Raw genomic sequence first — 17,240 nt, forward strand, 5'->3', positions numbered from 1 at the left:
GGAAAAGCCTGTAACTGTAATTTCAAAGGTGACATCAGAAATAATATTTATCTGATACCACTGCTGATAGGGAAATTCAGGACGCTCAGACGCTAGACGCTCAAACATTGCTCAGTGCACCCTGGCGCGTGCCACATAACCACAATGTCCACACTTTGGCTCCTGGCCACGGGAACTAGTTGTTGCATGTCATACCCCTCTCTCTCCATGTTTCCTGTCTATCTCCACAATGACTGTCAAATAAAGGCAAAATTCCAAAAAGATAATCTTAAAAAACCCCAAGTTGTGGTTTATGGCGGTTATGCGCCCGACTATTTCTTGGCCGAGCGCAGTGACTTGCTGGCGTCTCCGCTGCCTGGCTACCTCACGGTGACAAGACTCCTGGAAGTCACTACACCCGGCCATATAGTCCAGCACATTACCCGACGTGAAACCACAACTTGCTGTTTTAGTACGGAATAAAGAAATTAGATGTAATGTGTTAATTACTGCACTTTAGAGGTGCTGGTAGTATTGGTATTTTTATTTATTTTTTTTACATTTGAACAGGCTAGCTGTTTCCTAATGTTTCCAGTCTTTATGCTAAGATAAGCTATCTGGCTGCACTGATTTTACACATCAAAGTCTGTTTTCTGAGTACTGCTGCATGTGAAAAGAGTTGTGTGTCTCCATAGGGAGCTGTGATGTCACTTGAGTCAGCGTCGGTTGGGACTGAAGACTAAGTTTGAAAATGAAAAAAATCTGAGGGTGTGGAGTTTACCAGTCCTCTGTAGCTGTAGCATTTGTTTTATATGTATTATATTATAATGCCTTTTGAAAAAGGATTGTCTGTTGCTCAGTGTGGTGTCTTGCTCAAGGCTAAATGCAAAGGCAGTAGACAAAGAAGACAAACTGTTCCAGGGTTTGAACCAGATGCCAGTGGTGAAGTACAGTAGTTTTTTCTTTTTCATGCTACGGCACATTTCAGTGAAAACAAAGTTTACCATGAGGATTCAGACAGGGCTTGTTGTGTATTTTATATTTACTGGATCTGCTTTACAATCCCAGCTCGTATAAAGTCAATAGAAGTGACAGATAAACAGCTCCGGACTCCAAAAGGATATATAGATTTTTCTGGTTTGATGACCAAAGCTCCTGTACGCCCTCGATATCTGTCAAACGCAGCGATCATGAAAGGGCATGTTGGATCCGTCTTCGGCGGAGGGAGGCCGGGGCCCGGAGCACCTGATAAGAGAAAGGAACTGAAAACTGCTGAGATGAACGTGCACTCTCTGGGAACAGAACGTGACCTTCTCCTTCTGAGACAGCCTACTCAGGACTACGGGATTTGCTACTCAAGAGTCTGCTGAGGCTGGTCTGACTTTACAGCACCAATAATGTGACTTTTCAAGGGCCCTGTCACACAAGAAAATGTAATGTTGAAGATATACAAGAACCCAACAAGAAGCAGTTATATGAAACATCATGGGTTGCATTTCCAGGCAAAATGTTAGGGACTGATACAAACAATACGTCATCATTATATATTTTGTTCTTTTAACATTCATTTTGCCTCATTTCTTAATCCTACTCCTTTTTAAAAGCAACAGTCCGACTAGATGTGTCATAGTACGACGTGAGAAACGTCATCTACATATATGACCTTTACTCCCCACTACACTGAATTACATCACACAATACTGACAACGGAAAAAGGCTGAGAGTTTGGACTCTGGAAGAATCCAAAGAGCAAAACCATTGAGACAGTTTAAGGAAAGGCTGACATCTGTTTATTAAATTTTAAAGTATAGAAAAATGTAATTGCAAATTTATATGCATGCATACAATGCCTGTAGAAAGTTTTCACCCCGCCCTTGGACTTTTTCATGTTTTACCATTAAATGACAGTGGACCTGATTCGTTTTTTTATTTTTTACACTGATCATAAAAAAGCAACAAAAAAAAAAAATACTTGATCACCCAAATCAACATATCTCTACAAATTGATCACAAGAAATGATTGCAGTACTTAATCCCTCTACTATGACATACCAAAATCATCACCGGTGCGACCAGTTGCTTTAAGTCGTATGAAGTAAAATGATGATCATGTGTGTTTAAATCGACGCATGGCAGTTAAATAAATCTTTATCTGGAAGATCCAGGTGTTTTCCATTTAATATCCTGTCAAAAACTACATCAGGAAGGCCAATGATTCCCAACAGGGGGGTACTTGTGGAATAGCTCAACTAATTTGAAAAAGAAAAGAAATTATGAATTGCTGAAAAAGGAAAAAAGAAATACATCCACATTTGAGTTTAGGAGGAAAACCTAGACACAAAGTATTTAAAAAAGGCGCTAAATATCCCTCAGAGTAGAGTAAGACCAATCATAAAAACTGATGAAATATGGCTGGTTGTAATTCTGTAATTCAAAAACACACGACGTCCTCACCTAGTGATTACCAGCGGGCATGTGGGACACTGAAATGAAATAAAAAGTTCTTTTGAATCCAAAATTGAGCTTCTTGATCATCATACTAAACTGGTAGGTGTAAACCAAAGACTGTATATATTGGCAAAAACACACCATCCCCTGCATGAAGTCTGGTGGTGGCACCATCCTGCTGAGCATTATGGGCATCCTTCTCTGCAGCAGGAACTGGGAGGCTTGTGAAGATGGTAACAGGGACCCGTTTTACAAAAGGGATTAGCAAGGACTGCTTATACACAGATCACAAATGGTGGCAGTTTCACTTTTCTCAAAAGATTGGAGCTTCCAAATTGCTGATACATTTGAAGTCCTACAGAGTTCTTGCATGCTTGTGCATGGATTGCAAGTATAGCAATAGAGAAAGGGCAAATTTTCTCACATCACAGCTTGCATGTTGCAAATTTGGTGATAGAGGCCCCAGAACTGCAGTGAAATACAGAGAAGTCCTGCTGCAGGCTGCAAGAGAACAGTGACTTGGGAGTCACCAACCACAAACATACAGCCAAAGCTACACAGGAATGGCTTAAAAACAATAATGTTAATATTCTGCAGTGGTCGAGTCAGAATCCAGTCCAGAGTTTGTGGCAGAAACTGCTGTTCACACATGATCCCCGTCCAACAGAGCCTCAGCTGCCTCTCCAACAGAGAAAAATTGGGGCAATTTTTTTTTTTTATTGTTCAAATGTGCAAACTGATCCACACACTGACTCAAGGCTGTCATTGCTGCCAAGCAGGTACTTACGCAATCAGTTTTTTCTCTTTTGTATGTGTTTACACTTTGACATCGTCTTTTATTCTTTCCACTCATAAAACATTTAAAAAAAAATAAAAAATCCATTGATGTGGTGAAAACTTTCTATAGGCACTGTATCAGTATGAGTGTCTGTCTTTGTACATGGTCATGTTCAAGAGTCCAAGAGGCCTGCGAGCCAGCTGTGGTCAAGTTTCTTCACCCTCCTCAGTTCCCTAAGCTGGGCTTTTGTCAGAACGGGGGCTGCAGACTCTGCTGCCTGGCCTCCCAGAGACTCTGCTCTCACAGTGCTGGATTCCATTTCCCCCTCTGAATCTTCTTCCTCTTTCTCACTCTCCATTTCCTCCTCTGCGTGTTTATTTTCCTGCCTGAGGCCATGAAAACACATGTGTGGGGGAAAAAAATAAAAAAAGTTAACATGACTCGGCATATTTTCAGAGATAAACAAAAGTCCACAGCCTGGATCTCAAGTTGCTGAATCACGTGAGGCCTGAATTGCAGCAGTGTTTTGTCAACTCATGCAGACATTATCAAACCCACAGTGATGAAGATAGTGAGGCGTCAAAAATATACACATTATCACATTTCCCCCCTTAATCAATATTAACATATTAAATAGGGCACAGATAACCACTATGACTGTACTCATTTCTCTGTTTCTATTGGCTAATTATTTAAGAACAAATATTTGGATGTTCATTCAGAAAACATGCTGAATTTCTGAAGCGTGAAAGTTTTCAGTCCAGCCTTAGTGGAGTACTGACCTGGCATCTGTTACGGAGATGAGCAGAGACTTTACAAACATGGAGCAGAGGAAAGAGGTGGAGGGCAAGACGTGGGCCGGGGTCTGCAGAAGCTGTCAGGGGGGAAAAAAAATTTTAATGCACAACAAACTGACACATCAAAAAAAACTACAAAGATGGCTTAGCTTTTAAAATTTCACAAAAATCTTATAAGTCAACGTCACATGCACAAACACACACTTCTCACTCATTCACTAAAATACATATTTTTGTTTTGAATTTCAACAGCCAATCTCGTCAAGCAAACATTTACATGTCGATGAACCAACTTCTCTACAACACAAAGTGGACATAATCCACGCAGGGCTGAACTACCGACCTCTTTGATAGCAACAGAGCCCTGTGGCAGAGGTGTTCTCTCAGCAGACAGGCTGCTCAGTGCGTCCTGATTTCCCTGTTGTCTGTGTTTTCCCAGCAACAGGTAGAATGGTGTCATGGCGACACTGTCGTCGATCACAAGCTTGGAGGGGTGGAAAAAAGAAATCACAATGTCAGAAAAAACAGGAAATGTCGCACATTAATAAAAATGAAAATAGGTCAACAGTTTGCAGTGGTGGGACAGAGGTCAATCTTCAGCATTGATGTTTTTATGGTTTGCCAGTTCCTGTAACTTTAGATAAGCAGAATTAACTGGCTCTTCACCATTCCAGAAGAAAACATATGAAGCAACAACTGATACAGGCATCAGTCCAGCTCACAGTTTATTTTATTAGTTTTGCTAATAAAGCACGAGGAACTGTTGGCCATCAGATATCATCTTTGGTCTCCATAGAGTTCAAAAAAACTGCTCTAAACATGCTCGGCACGGAAAATCCGGAGGTTTTGACTGGCAGGCCAAAAATGTTTGAAACCCTTTTATGCGGCGCAGTGGTTGGTGCTCAGCTGTGCTGTACCTGTTTGCTTGATGCCATCAGTCTGTCCTCCTCCGCCTTGGTGGTGAATGTCATGAGGTCCTGCAGAGGAGAGTCCACATTAGCCAACAGCATGCACACAATAATAGCATGCAGAATATGCAAAAGGTAAATATGGAGCAAAGTCCTTTTTACTGCAATATTATGTTTACCCAATGGCACACTGTAACTAAAATGACATAATAGTTATGACATTCAGATCACATATGATGTTACTAAGAAGACACAGAACAGAATTTGAAGATTTAGCTTGTGTCCATTTGGGTTGACTGAATTTGGCCATTTCCTGCTCGCTATGAGTTTTGGTCTATGAGTCTCTGGAGTAGAAATGGTAACAGAGCTGGGGTTATGTGCACCAAGGGCCAAAAAATGTAAATAATTCATGTCTTGTCTCTCCATAAATTATGCTCTCATCCTCACTAGGCCAACCAGTAATAAATATGCCACCTTATAAAAATCTGTGTAAGTGTAGTGTAAGTGTAGTGTAAGTGTAGTGTAAGTGTAGTGTAAGTGTAGCGCCCCCTTTGGATCCATCACTGCAATTCTAAAAAAAATGCCAGAGCACAATGACAAAACAGATCTTGATCCAAGAGACAACATATCATCAGCTGTGTTTGAGGTATGAAATAAATATATACATGATTATACTAGTAAAAAGACGTGTTTGCACGTTTGTTCTAATCTGTTGTTAATTACACATAAAATATCTTTAATTGAGTGTTTTTCTAGTGGTGGTGTTTACCATGTACTGAGTGAGGAAGTACAGCTGGGAGCAGTTGAGCCACTGGCTGCTCTCCTCACAGCTCTCCAGCATCTCCTCCCTCGGGGCAAAGACAGCGCGAGTCACCTTCCCTGAGCACACGGCTTTATGGGAAAACAGCGGCCGAGGCTCGCTGGGCTTAAACACGAACACTGAAAATAGAGAAAAAAGGAAACCAGCAAAACCTATTAACAAGGTAACAAAAGAAGTAACATTCTCATAACTGATCATTTTGAATTTTTTCAACACATGCAGCAGCTGTATCTTGAATAAAAAGCATTTTTGAAGAGTTATTCATGGCTTGGTACAAAGTGTAGTATTTTTAGCCATGCTAGCGGGGCTCTATGGATGGCAGTGTTGGTCGGTCCTGCCTGAAATATGAAAAGCCTGAAAATGTATGTTGTATCATATATTCAGGTATCATTAAGAAATGGTTGCTGTGGGTTTAAAATTTGATTTCATTGTGCTTTGAGATGTGATTTTAATTTGGAAATGCAAAAAGTCAGATTTGGGCATCCAGTTTAAAGCTTACAGTCAGTACATCCGGCCTGGCAGCAGAAGGCAGCCATGTTCTCAGAGAGGGGGTCAGCCAGCAGCAGGCTGATGTCCATCGAGGTGCTCCACTCCACTGCCAGAGAGGACAGGAGAGAGAGGAAGAGGGAGAAACAAGCAGCAGAAAGGTCCAATTATGTGTATGAACAAAACTAAAATCAACTGCAACAAATGCAAATTAGAATTTCTGACATGTATACTGTACATGCAGCCTTACATGAGCAGGTGAGGAGGTTCCAGCAGCAGAGCAGGTTTTTGGCGGTGGTTCCCAGCAGATACTTGGAACAGCTTAGTCGCCCAAAACAAAGATCCCTGGTGGAGGAAAAAAAGAAAAAGTCCCATTAGTTTTCCTGTGACCATAAAGAATCCCAAGTGGACCCCCAACCGACCAGCTCGTTACACCACACATATTTCATAGGATTAGCTGTGGAGGAGTTTTCCGCTTTGGGGGCTTTAAATGGGAACACGCAAGCTGGGTCTGAACACCCACCAAGAACCAAACACCCAGACAATTTGTGTCTGGGAGATAAATCAATCATGGCCACCTTTTCAGACTTCAAACTGCTGCCTTCCACTTATTTAAAAGTGAGTCTGTGACGGTCTGGAGTTGGTGAGGTTGGAGGTCAAGCAATTGACCCAGCTCTTCACATCCATAGTTGGTAGTTATGTTAGGGGCACCGGGCAGCTGTCAAAACAGCTGACCATTAATGTCTTCCAGTTTTCCTCCTCCAACTTTGAAGTCTTATTTCGCACAAATGTCCCTTTCAGCTCCCAAATTACACAGGAAATGTCTGTTCATTTGAAGAGGCTTTCTGAGTATGATTGAGTTTTTGGAGCAAGGCAGTTCATTGGTTATGCACTATTAGTTCAGACAAGTTTACATTCGTGTAAGAGAGAACACAAATAAATGTCGGCCCGTACCGACTAATTTCCAAGAGACCTTTTCTAGTGTTGTCGACTGTAATGCCTTTAAAAACAGTTAAATGTTGATCTCAGCTGGTTCCTTCATTTTAAGATAAATTGCAAGTCAGCTCCTCTGTTTTTTTTGCAAATATGCTAAAAGCTGACTCAGTGTTCTGGGCTTACTTCACAAAAGTGGTACAGAAACTAGCAACAGTAGTTTTGTGTTCTCAGTGACCTGAGGGCCCCTTCTTGAGCAGAGACATGTGCCAACATTTCTGAGACTCGAGCAACGTTGCGAAACTGTAGCCTGTCCCCGTGTTCAGCTGGCTGACAGGCAGCACTTCTTTTTCTCTGGCGCTGACTTCCCTTGTCTGCGGTGAGAAACAACACTCTGGACTTCCGCCAGTGTGGTGAAAGGGTCCTTTAACTGTTCAAAGACACCCTCCACTGACCACTGGCCCTCTTTGCTACAGCAGTTACTTCTTTTTAAGATTTCTTTTTCCAATTTACAGCATTAGTGTTGTACCATCTGGCTTCCTTATGCCTCTGTCAGTCACTTTCCTGCATTTAAGACACTAAATAAGATATTTGCTAAAACTCTCTTTTGTTTTAGGATGCTGTTTTGTATTTATCTGTCTTGCTATAAAGATACTGTATATGCTATAATGCTGTTGTCTGCCTTTTGTCTAGTTGTCTTTTAACATCAAAGTGTGTCAAAACACTGATTCAAAAAATAAACAAATATCATTGGAGTAATGAGTATAAAGCTTTCCCCTCCTTTTATCAACCTGCCCAGGCACTGCAGCTGAAAAGTAGCCATTTAGCTAAATCAACACCTCTGCGTCTCTAAACATTGTGAGGATAAGGCAACAAAGAAATATAATAACAGAGAAAGGCAATACCACAATTAGCTAATAGAAGTCATTCAAACTTTCTGATTAGGGAAGATACATTTGCTAGATAAATTAAGGTAATTCAAATATAAAATAAATACAGTTGTGTGAAAGAGCCCTAAGAGTTTGCAGTAAAGATAGGTTAATTAAAATGTAAAATAAAATACAGTTATGCAAAAACAATTACAAGTAGGGGTTCGGAGGTTTAAGATCAAGTTTCTAAAATGGCCAAAAGGTACAAGTGTATTGATTTTAACAGGAGGTGCTGTATTGTGTTCCAGGAGTCAAGTACACAAAATTTAAAAGCAGTCTTTCCAAGTTCAGACCTAACTCGTGGAAAATAAAGCAAGAGCCGATCAGTAGAGCGAGCCTGATGAAGCCCATCAGAGTGATGAAGCAATTCTGAGAGGTAATTTGGTATTTTTCCAGTTGGGGCTTTATAGATAAAAAGAAACCAGTGAGTCTCACGTCTCTCTTGAAGAGAAGACCACCCAACCCTATCATATAAAATACAATGATGTGTACCATAGGCGTCACTGGTAACAAATCTCCAGGCAGAGTGATAGATTTCAGAAGTTTGAGAGTAGAAGAGGATGCGTGCCTATAAATCACATCACTGTAGTCCAGGGCTGACATGAAAAGTGCCTCACAACCCTTTTCCTACAGAACGAAGTCGGCACACAAGATCATCTATGTGAAATTTGAGTTTTTCATCAATCTAGATGCCGAGATATTCATATTCTGTGACTCTCTCAATCTTAAGTCCAATCAAAGTAGAAATATTAAGATCATTATAGTGTCTTGCTCTGGCTCTGGAAAATACCATGAACTTTGTTCAGCATTTAGTACAAACCTCAGGTCTTTAAAAATCCAATATTATGTAGCCTCTGCAAGAGGAGGCAGCGGTCTACAGTGTCAATGCTTTGGATAGATCAACAAAAAGTGCAGTGTAGTGCAGTTTTTTTAAAATCTGAAGCTGACACAATGTCATTTACAACCATAGTGACAGCAGTTCCAGTACTGTGCCCTGCTCTAAAACTAGACGGAAATGGGCACAAGATGGAAGCTCTGGACAGCACACATTCAGCACCCAGCCCTAGTGAATGTGTGGGTATTTGAGTGCATGTTAATGCTCTGACCTAATAGCTCCTGGTGGCTGGGACAGAGTTGTCAGGAGCTCCCAGGAGGCCGGGCTCCACACAGTCACCACCTCCTGGAAGCTGACGGCCAACAGAGAACCATCGGCTGAGAAACAGCAGCACTCAGGCACCAGGCCATGATAGGCTCCGACGAAATCACACGACCAGGAAGGACCTTCGTCTGCTGGCACGTTCAAGAGGAGGGAGACAGACACAGAGAGTGGTGGATTAGTGAGAAATACAGCCTAATTTGGCTCATATCTAACATTCAACCTGATGTGTTGTGAAGCCAAAATGGTAGAGGCTGGTACCAACCAAGTGGCTTGATTCCTACTGATGTGTCCCTGACTACAAATGTGCAAAATCATGGTTGTAGAAGGTATTTTCATTGAGATCAAAGAAAAAGGATTGACAGAGACAACATGTATGGGTTTTTTTTTCTCAACTATACAGATACACTATGGTATGTGTGCGGTGATGTTTGATTGCCATTTTGAATGGTGTATTTTTCTATTGAAATCTATGCTTTTCCAACATTATGCTTTAATGTTGGAAAAAGAGCCTGAACTTCTGTGGTTAAAGACTGCCAAAGCAGCTTCAGTTACAGGTTTACTACTCAAATCCGAAGGAAAAATCACAGAGCTATGAACGATTGAACAATAAACTGGAGATGCACACCACAGGACAGAAAAGTCAAAGCCTACAACACCAGAAAAAGACAGCAAGTTAAAAGAGCAAAGTAAATATTACCACACTTTAACATATTAGCCAAACTCTGCCTTTGGGTGAATGGACTGTCAGAAACCGAGCTAGGCCGCTTACCCTCTGTGTCGGCTGGTGCGGCCAGCTGCCAGGCTTTGAAGTGTCCATCTTTGCTGGTGGAGACCAGCATGGTGGTCTGGCTGTTGGTGGCGTGGCAAAAGCACATGGCTGTAATCCGGGCCTCGTGGGGGGCCGAGATGGTCGTGTTCAGCACAAAACTGCAGGTGATACAGTAAGCATGTTACAGGGTTGTGGTTAGGGACCAAGAAAAAAAAAAAAGAAACTATTATTACTAAACTACTGCTCTTATACTAAGGAAAACACAACTGGACTGAAAACCCTTTTAGACCGGTCTGCTTCTGAATTTTATCTGTCACTGACACTGACAGAAATATATATAGTTTAGATGTCTGTACCTCTGTGTTTGTTCATCAAATAACCACAGTTTCAAGTTAAGCTCCAGCTCAGCAACTTTTTGTTTTCTTTCTTCCACTGTTGCCAGCCAGTTGCCAGAGGCATCGAAGGCTGCCTTGACCACCTCAAACTGCTCCAGGCCCGACTCATGAATGTACTCCTGCTGCACTATGTCCAGCTGTGGGAAACACAGAAGATAACAGACCTCAGAATTTAGCTATTAAGGCTTATTCACACCAAGGTGTTGTGTGTTGTTAAGTGAGCCTGTGGATCAGAATAGATTTGTGTTTGTATCTTCTGTCTGTAATTGAAATAAGTCGACTCCAAGTTCTAATAACCATAATTATGCTATTGCAGGTGCAAATAGCACATTATGTCAATAAAAGCCTCCAAAAATGATTCACAAACTTACTTGGTCTGGCTAATGTGTGATATCTTTAGTGCAGCTTATAAAGCAGAGTGCTTACGTTGTACAGCAGTTTGTCTCGTTGGAGGGAGTAAAACTGCAGGTGGCCTGGTTTCCCATTAAGCACCAGGGATTTGCTGTGAGGGTCCACCATCAAGTCTGTCCTGACACTTTCTCCTGCACCAGGACATAAAGAGTTGAAAATCAATTCCTTCCTTTTCGTGCACAGAGTAACCTGGCAGATTCAAACCCTGTTTTTTCTCTTTTTGATATGTCCATATGAAGAAAGAAAGGTTTGATGCAAGACAGAGGCACAAGTGGTCAGAAATCCACAACGGTTCTACAGGGTACAACTTTTATTTCTGCCTACTGATACAGAATGATGCAACTACAAAAGCAATGCTGGGACATTGATATAAAAACACAAGATGTAATACAGGACACGGTATTTCTGGTTAAATATGATATAAGAGACTTGCTAACAAGGTAGAAAGTCATTTCCATTTCATTTTGACACCACAACAATCCTAACAGCAATAAGACCTTTACATCCATTGATCTAACACCACTGGAGTGAATTTATCTTTCTTGGTGATTCTTATGCACCCTGTTTAAAAAGTTTGTTTGATTACCTTTATGTCTTCGAACACAGCACTGTGGTTGCCTAGAGTCAAATTTTGTCATTTGCAAATGAGATATTTGCCATTTTTCTGCACCTGTGCACTATCACAGTGTGAACAACTTGGGTGACTGGTTTATTGGTTAAGCTGAAAATATTGGTTGATTAGAACCTTCTTTCATAACGGGCAAGATCTTCCTCCAAGATTGTTCTCCAAGAACTGTGAAGGTTATTTATGATATACATGTTTATCATTTATGAGCCCATACAGCATGTTTATGACCACTCTACTGTACGTGCTGTTGCCATCTACAGTCTGTACTCACCTTTGACCAGGCCCTGAATGACAGCTGACACTTTAACACAACTCTGGATGATTGTGATCTCTAAAACAAGAAGAGACAGAAATCAGTTGCCACAGCCTTCCTTTCATACTGAAATCTCTGAAACAAGTAAATACACACATTTCACAGCTGCGGTCATTGCTGCAATTAAGGAAACAGACGTGAGCTTTTAGGAGCAAAATGTGCTGTTAAATGTAAAGCTTGCAGGGTTTTAACCAAGTGACAACCATAGCGCATTAATGCTGAAGCTAGAAATAGCTTAAGCTGTAGTACCGCTAGTGGCCACTAGATGCTGGCTTTATACAAAACTATGTCCACCATGACAATCAGCTTGTTGTGTTTCATCTGAGTGTATAATACAGGTCACAGCTCCTTACTGTTGTCACTGTGTGAGGTACAGAAAAGCGCTCCATCAGGTGAGACGACAATGTGTGTGATGGCAGCGCCCAGGCGGGGCAGGAAGTCCCGCTGGGTCTCTTGGTTGTATCGCCACTGGACGAGCACAGACTCCAAGCCTCCACTCAACAGGTTGGTGCCTGGTAAAACAAAGCAGAAAGAGATACAGAGGAGGCAGGAACAGGACAGGGATGCCTTTTTCTTAAAGCAAAAAAAAGAAATAAATAAATCATGAGCTTATTTGGTCATTCTAGCACAAAAATTTTGAAGCAGGACAAAAACTCCAATTGCCTGCCTGACACCTTAAAATAGTGACATTAATTGAGTGACATGAAAAATCCCTGCTGAAATAGAGAAAGAAATTATAAGACCGGTAATGAAGTGCATCTACCTTCTGGGGTGAAGCACAGTGAGCTGACAGCACTGTGGTGCCAGTGCAGGGTGGAGTATGTGTACTCCTTCTTGTGGTTGAAGTTTCTCCTGAAAGGATAAACAGTAATGTAAGAAAAATAAAGTTTCTCCACTTCACCTGATGAGCTACATTCATGCACTTTATAAACACACACTGCAGAGACCTAGAAAGTGTTTCACATCAATTAAAATGGGAATAATTAAGGATAAATTGTGACAGGTAAATTTGGAGTAGAGGAGGTGATGAAAATGACAAAGTTTCTTTCATATCACGCTATGGAAGTGGAATACATTGGTGCAGCTATCAGGAAAATACATGCAACACAGGTGAGCAGCAGATGTTTAGACTAAATAATTGTTCAAAATTATCAACACAGGGTGTGAGTGTATATACTTCAAGACCATGCTGTTACTACTCACCACAAGCGAATCTTGCCATCTTCATGCCCAGTGGCAATGCAGTCATCTTTTGGGTGACAGGCAACACATGTGAATGTGTTCTTGCCTCCCTTCTTGTTGTCTTCTTTGAGGGAAAACCTATTAACAACCCACAAAAGGACAGACATACTGTGTTAGTGAACACCCTCATGGCTTTGTAGGCAAATGTGGGATTGTGAATATGATGGGTTTTATGATTCATGACCTTTGTCACATATGACAACTTCAGTCTTGATCTCTACATCATTCTCTGTCTATTGATAGACAAATACATGTTTTTGGTGGCATTTGTAATCTAAAGCTGTGAATGGTTTGTGGTTTTACTTGAAACTTCTACACAAAATGTGTGATCATCTTTAATTCATTTTCAATAAAATATCTAAATCTCCACACCTCATAACTTAAGCATCTCACACCGTGGCTCACCTGTATGACTTATGCTTCTTGAAGAAGTAGACCTCCAGCTGCAAACCTTTAGCCGAAGCAATATATTCCCCCTGTGAGGAAGATAACATTTGGTTATCAACACATACAGTAGCAGCATACTGCATGTATGCTGCTACAGCTGAGCAAGCTCTGTATTTGAAAGCTGTTCTTGAGTAAATACAGGTGTCAATTTATCATCATACACGGAAAAAAAAACCCAACGCTGTATATCCAGTTTATAGGGAAGAATCATTATCTAAAGTTAATTTGATAGTGACTCATTTTATGCTTCCGCTGGGGTTTATTGGAGTTGTTGAAGACAGATACAAAAATCAATGAAAGCTACAGCTAGCCCTCATGGCCAAAAAAACACAGCCTCCTACATATTTTTGTTTTGTTTTGGCACAGCAGAAAAGTCTGATAAAGACCACAAGCTTTCAAACCAAAAACCCTCATATACGTCAAGTGGGGGATAGCACTTTTGGGAATGTAACTGGGAGTGACCGTAGTGGTGGTGTATGTACCCCTCTGCCGAAGACGATGGCCGCTGACTTGGAGCTGACATCGCTGAGCACAGCAGAAAGCTCTCGGGCCTCCACCAGCTGTTCTCCACTCTGTGGCAGATGTACCGCAACCAGCTGGAATAACTCTGTAACACACACACACACACACACACACACACCCCTTATCAAACATCAGGCTATTACACATTTTTACCCAGTGACCTCTTACCCAGTTTCCAGTTTCTAATTTTCTGTAACTCGCGACTCCTTGTGGAGGTATAAAAAAATAAAATAAATAAAAGACACTGTAATAGACAGCAAAGCATGTGGATGCCACAATGCACATCCCTGATCTGACTTGCAGACACTGGATCTCTCCCCTTTTGGTCTCGTGAAGCTGAATAATTAAGTGCACGGCATTAATTGCAAAGGTTTTGGGTTCAGAAGTCACCAACATTAAAATTTTCCACCAACCTTTTCTTCCACCAAAGCAAACACGGTGTTAAATGGATTCTTAGGCATCACTCCCAAGCAATGACCACAATTAGAAAAGATGTCAAACCTACCAGATCTTTTGTCACTTAGTGTGGGAGTAACGATAAAGATGACTCCTTCGTGGTTTGCAGATGCGTGGATGGAGTAAATCGGGTATCCAATGACGTAAGTCTGGAAGAGATCACACAGCTGTCACACATGGCTGCCAGACATCAGAGAAAACACAACACAGGCTCAAACTGATCTCGACCTACTAGCCCTTCACTACTGCGTCACTGCGCATGAAGTCACAAATGTGGAGGTCTCTCCAGAGTAAGGGGGAGGGTATAAATATACAGGTAAACTGACACGCGCTCGCCACTCTCCACCATTAACATATGGACACCTTGCATATTCTGCTGTTGAATCAACCTTTACTGTATAGCTAGCTACAGTAAGTGAATAATGTGCAAAAAACAATCAACATGTACTATAAAATAGAGGGTAGGTTCATTTTTAATCGAGCGATCAAAGTGTAAGAAAATTCTAATCACGGTTTACTGCACATCGTTGACTTTAAACCAGCATGAAAAGGTAGCGTGCACGACCAAACCAAGGTTTACAAAGTATCAAGATGGAACATGATGTTTCCTTCAATATCTGGCCATGCACTACCAGTTACAAGTAGTGGGGAAGTCAGCATGTTTACAGACTAACTGTTGGGACAGTTTTAATGCATAATTCCACTTGCACTCCACATTAATTGGTTGGGGGCAGCTCTTAATATGGAGCCAACAGCACTATACAAACAGAGATTAAGTGGACACAATGACTGCAAAGACTGGAGAGAAAACAATACAAGAATCAAGCCGTACCTTAATGAGGATGCCGTCTGTGAAGTCCCAAAGTCTGACAGTGCCATCTGCTGAGCAAGAGTAAACCTGCAACAAAACAGGAATGCATGGTCACGGTTATTCTTTCCATAGGTGGATCCATAAAATTGGTTAGTGCTGAAAAGATTTGTCAATTAATCAATTAAACTATCAACTATGTAAACTATTTTGATAATCGATTCATAATAATTAACAATTCATTTATGTTATTTATCAAGCAAAAGAACACCTGCTGGTTCCAGCTTTCCAACAATTTGCTGCTTAAATGTATTATCTAACTGTATAGTTTATAACTTTTGGTTTGGGGCTATTGCTCAGACAAAAAACCTTTTGAAGCGGTCACCTTGGGCTCTGGGGAATTGTGATTAGCATTTTTCGCGATATTCTTACATTTTCAAGACCTAAGGATTAACTGTAAAAAATGACAAACAAATTAATGGAAAGCTTTAAAAGGCAATCTGTGGAAGTTTATTACAAAAAAAAAAGGAAACCATCACTAAACTGGAGAGGAACTGGTTTGAAAGTTGTATTTATATTGAAAATATAAAATTCAGGAGACCTCCCTGGCCCTTAGAAATTAAAACAACATACAGAAGGTATTCATTACTGTGAGCAGTCTTTAAGTTCATTACTTTTGTGGTTTGGTTTTACTTGAGTAGCTTTCAACACAAGTAAGAAGATGTCCTCTTCAAGGCAAGTTAACAGTACTTCCATTGGAGTAACTTCAGTTAGAGCTGTACTCTTTCCATCCCCGTTAACAAACTGTGGTGAGGTGACTGTACCTGCAAGTGGTTGGAGGGTCTGAGCAGCACACCTGTGACCAGGTCGGTGTGTCCCCGCAGGTCGTGGATGCACTCCTCCGTGGAGGTGCTGAACACCTTCACACACTCTCCTGAGGCGCACAGCAGGAACCTGCAGCAACATCAACCACAGCTTTCACACAACAACTTACAGTTTTCGGACCAAAAGACTTCAGTGTTTTTGATGATGTGTGTGTCATTTAAGTTACCGTTACAAAAAAAAAAAATGCCAGAGTGCCACAAGAAGCTGATACTTCTTTGTAAACAGCAGCAAAAATATCAACAGTTAGCTAGCAGCTTGTATTGCTAATGCTAACGGCTAGCACCGGCTTTAGCTGTCTAGCTAATAAAAACGTGAAGAACCGCGAGAATCTCTTCCACCAAATATTAAACATTACCGGACTGAAAACACGCACTCACCTTGAATCATTGGTTATGACAGGCTCCCTGAAGTTTATTTTACTGCCACCTCGGTGAACCACGCGGATGTCCCCGTGCTCAACCATGTTTTTACTGAATTCAACTTTCACCTCTGACCGCTGCCTCTTCTTCTTAGTGTTCTGTCGCCGGTTGGCGAGTCAGTTTATGGGTGCTTTACTGCCACCTGCTGGACTGGAGTTTGGCAGTTACTGTCAAAGGAAAATGTAAAAAAAAAAAAGTAAAGTCTCTACCTCAGCAATTACAAACATGAGAGTTCAGGTGCTACTTTTGATTCCAAAGTCTTTATGTCACAGTTACAAGAAAATGATCTCTTTATCACAAGAGCTTCTTTCTCATGTTGTAATTATGAAATGCTAAGTCATAATTTCAAGACACAGAAGTCATAATTATGAGTAAACATCTCTTTTTTTCTTTGTTGAATGCAATGCACTTCCATAGAAAAATAACCCACCTTTTCAAGTTTTTACAATAACGAACTCATTATTTTCAGATAACATGCTTTTATTCTTCAAAAATTATGAAAGTTTACACAAACAAATATTTCTATATGTCTGACACTGTTGTTTAAACATATGCTTAGTTGACTCAGCTGGACATAAGAAAAAAATTCAGACAACTAGAAATTAAGTTCAGTCACACCTGCTGGTCTTACTGACTCCCGTGGCTAGTTAGTCTTCATTTCTAAAGCAGCTATGGGCATTACTAATCACTAAGTAAGTTTATTTCATT

At 41.0% G+C, this 17,240-nt stretch overlaps 1 protein-coding gene across 2 annotated transcripts; it reads right to left on the reverse strand.

Moving 5' to 3' along the window:
- Window positions 1-1,746: 1,746 nt before the first annotated feature.
- wdr75 (WD repeat domain 75) lies at window positions 1,747-16,651 on the reverse strand. Of its 2 annotated transcripts, none has more exons than XM_044217459.1 (21): window positions 16,491-16,651; window positions 16,053-16,182; window positions 15,253-15,318; window positions 14,470-14,569; window positions 13,925-14,049; window positions 13,401-13,471; window positions 12,957-13,073; window positions 12,517-12,605; window positions 12,107-12,265; window positions 11,712-11,771; window positions 10,828-10,943; window positions 10,363-10,538; window positions 10,007-10,164; window positions 9,185-9,365; window positions 6,467-6,561; window positions 6,230-6,325; window positions 5,680-5,849; window positions 4,920-4,979; window positions 4,346-4,486; window positions 3,988-4,079; window positions 1,747-3,591 (listed from the first exon to the last, which is right to left on the reverse strand). In XM_044217459.1, the coding sequence occupies exons 1-21, from the start codon at window positions 16,574-16,576 to the stop codon at window positions 3,378-3,380; spliced, it is 2,502 nt and encodes an 833-aa protein (XP_044073394.1). In that variant the 5' UTR covers window positions 16,577-16,651; the 3' UTR covers window positions 1,747-3,377. The 2 variants fall into 2 exon arrangements, with proteins under 2 accessions (XP_044073394.1, XP_044073393.1); XM_044217458.1 differs by having other exon boundaries at window positions 9,185-9,368.
- Window positions 16,652-17,240: the final 589 nt, after the last annotated feature.

The sequence above is a fragment of the Siniperca chuatsi genome, linkage group LG12 (genome assembly GCF_020085105.1).
Source record: "Siniperca chuatsi isolate FFG_IHB_CAS linkage group LG12, ASM2008510v1, whole genome shotgun sequence".
In the NCBI taxonomy this organism is placed as follows: Eukaryota; Metazoa; Chordata; class Actinopteri; order Centrarchiformes; family Sinipercidae; genus Siniperca; species Siniperca chuatsi.

Coding starts and splice junctions, on each gene's coding strand:
- wdr75 (XM_044217458.1), bottom strand. CDS start 16,576: ATGGTTGAGCACGGGGACATCCGCGTGGTTCACCGAGGTGGCAGTAAA. Junction 9,369..10,006: donor CGCACCAGCCGACACAGAGG/GTAAGCGGCCTA, acceptor TGAACGTGCCAG/CAGACGAAGGTCCTTCCTGG. Junction 4,487..4,919: donor TGATGGCATCAAGCAAACAG/GTACAGCACAGC, acceptor CACCCCTCCAAG/CTTGTGATCGACGACAGTGT.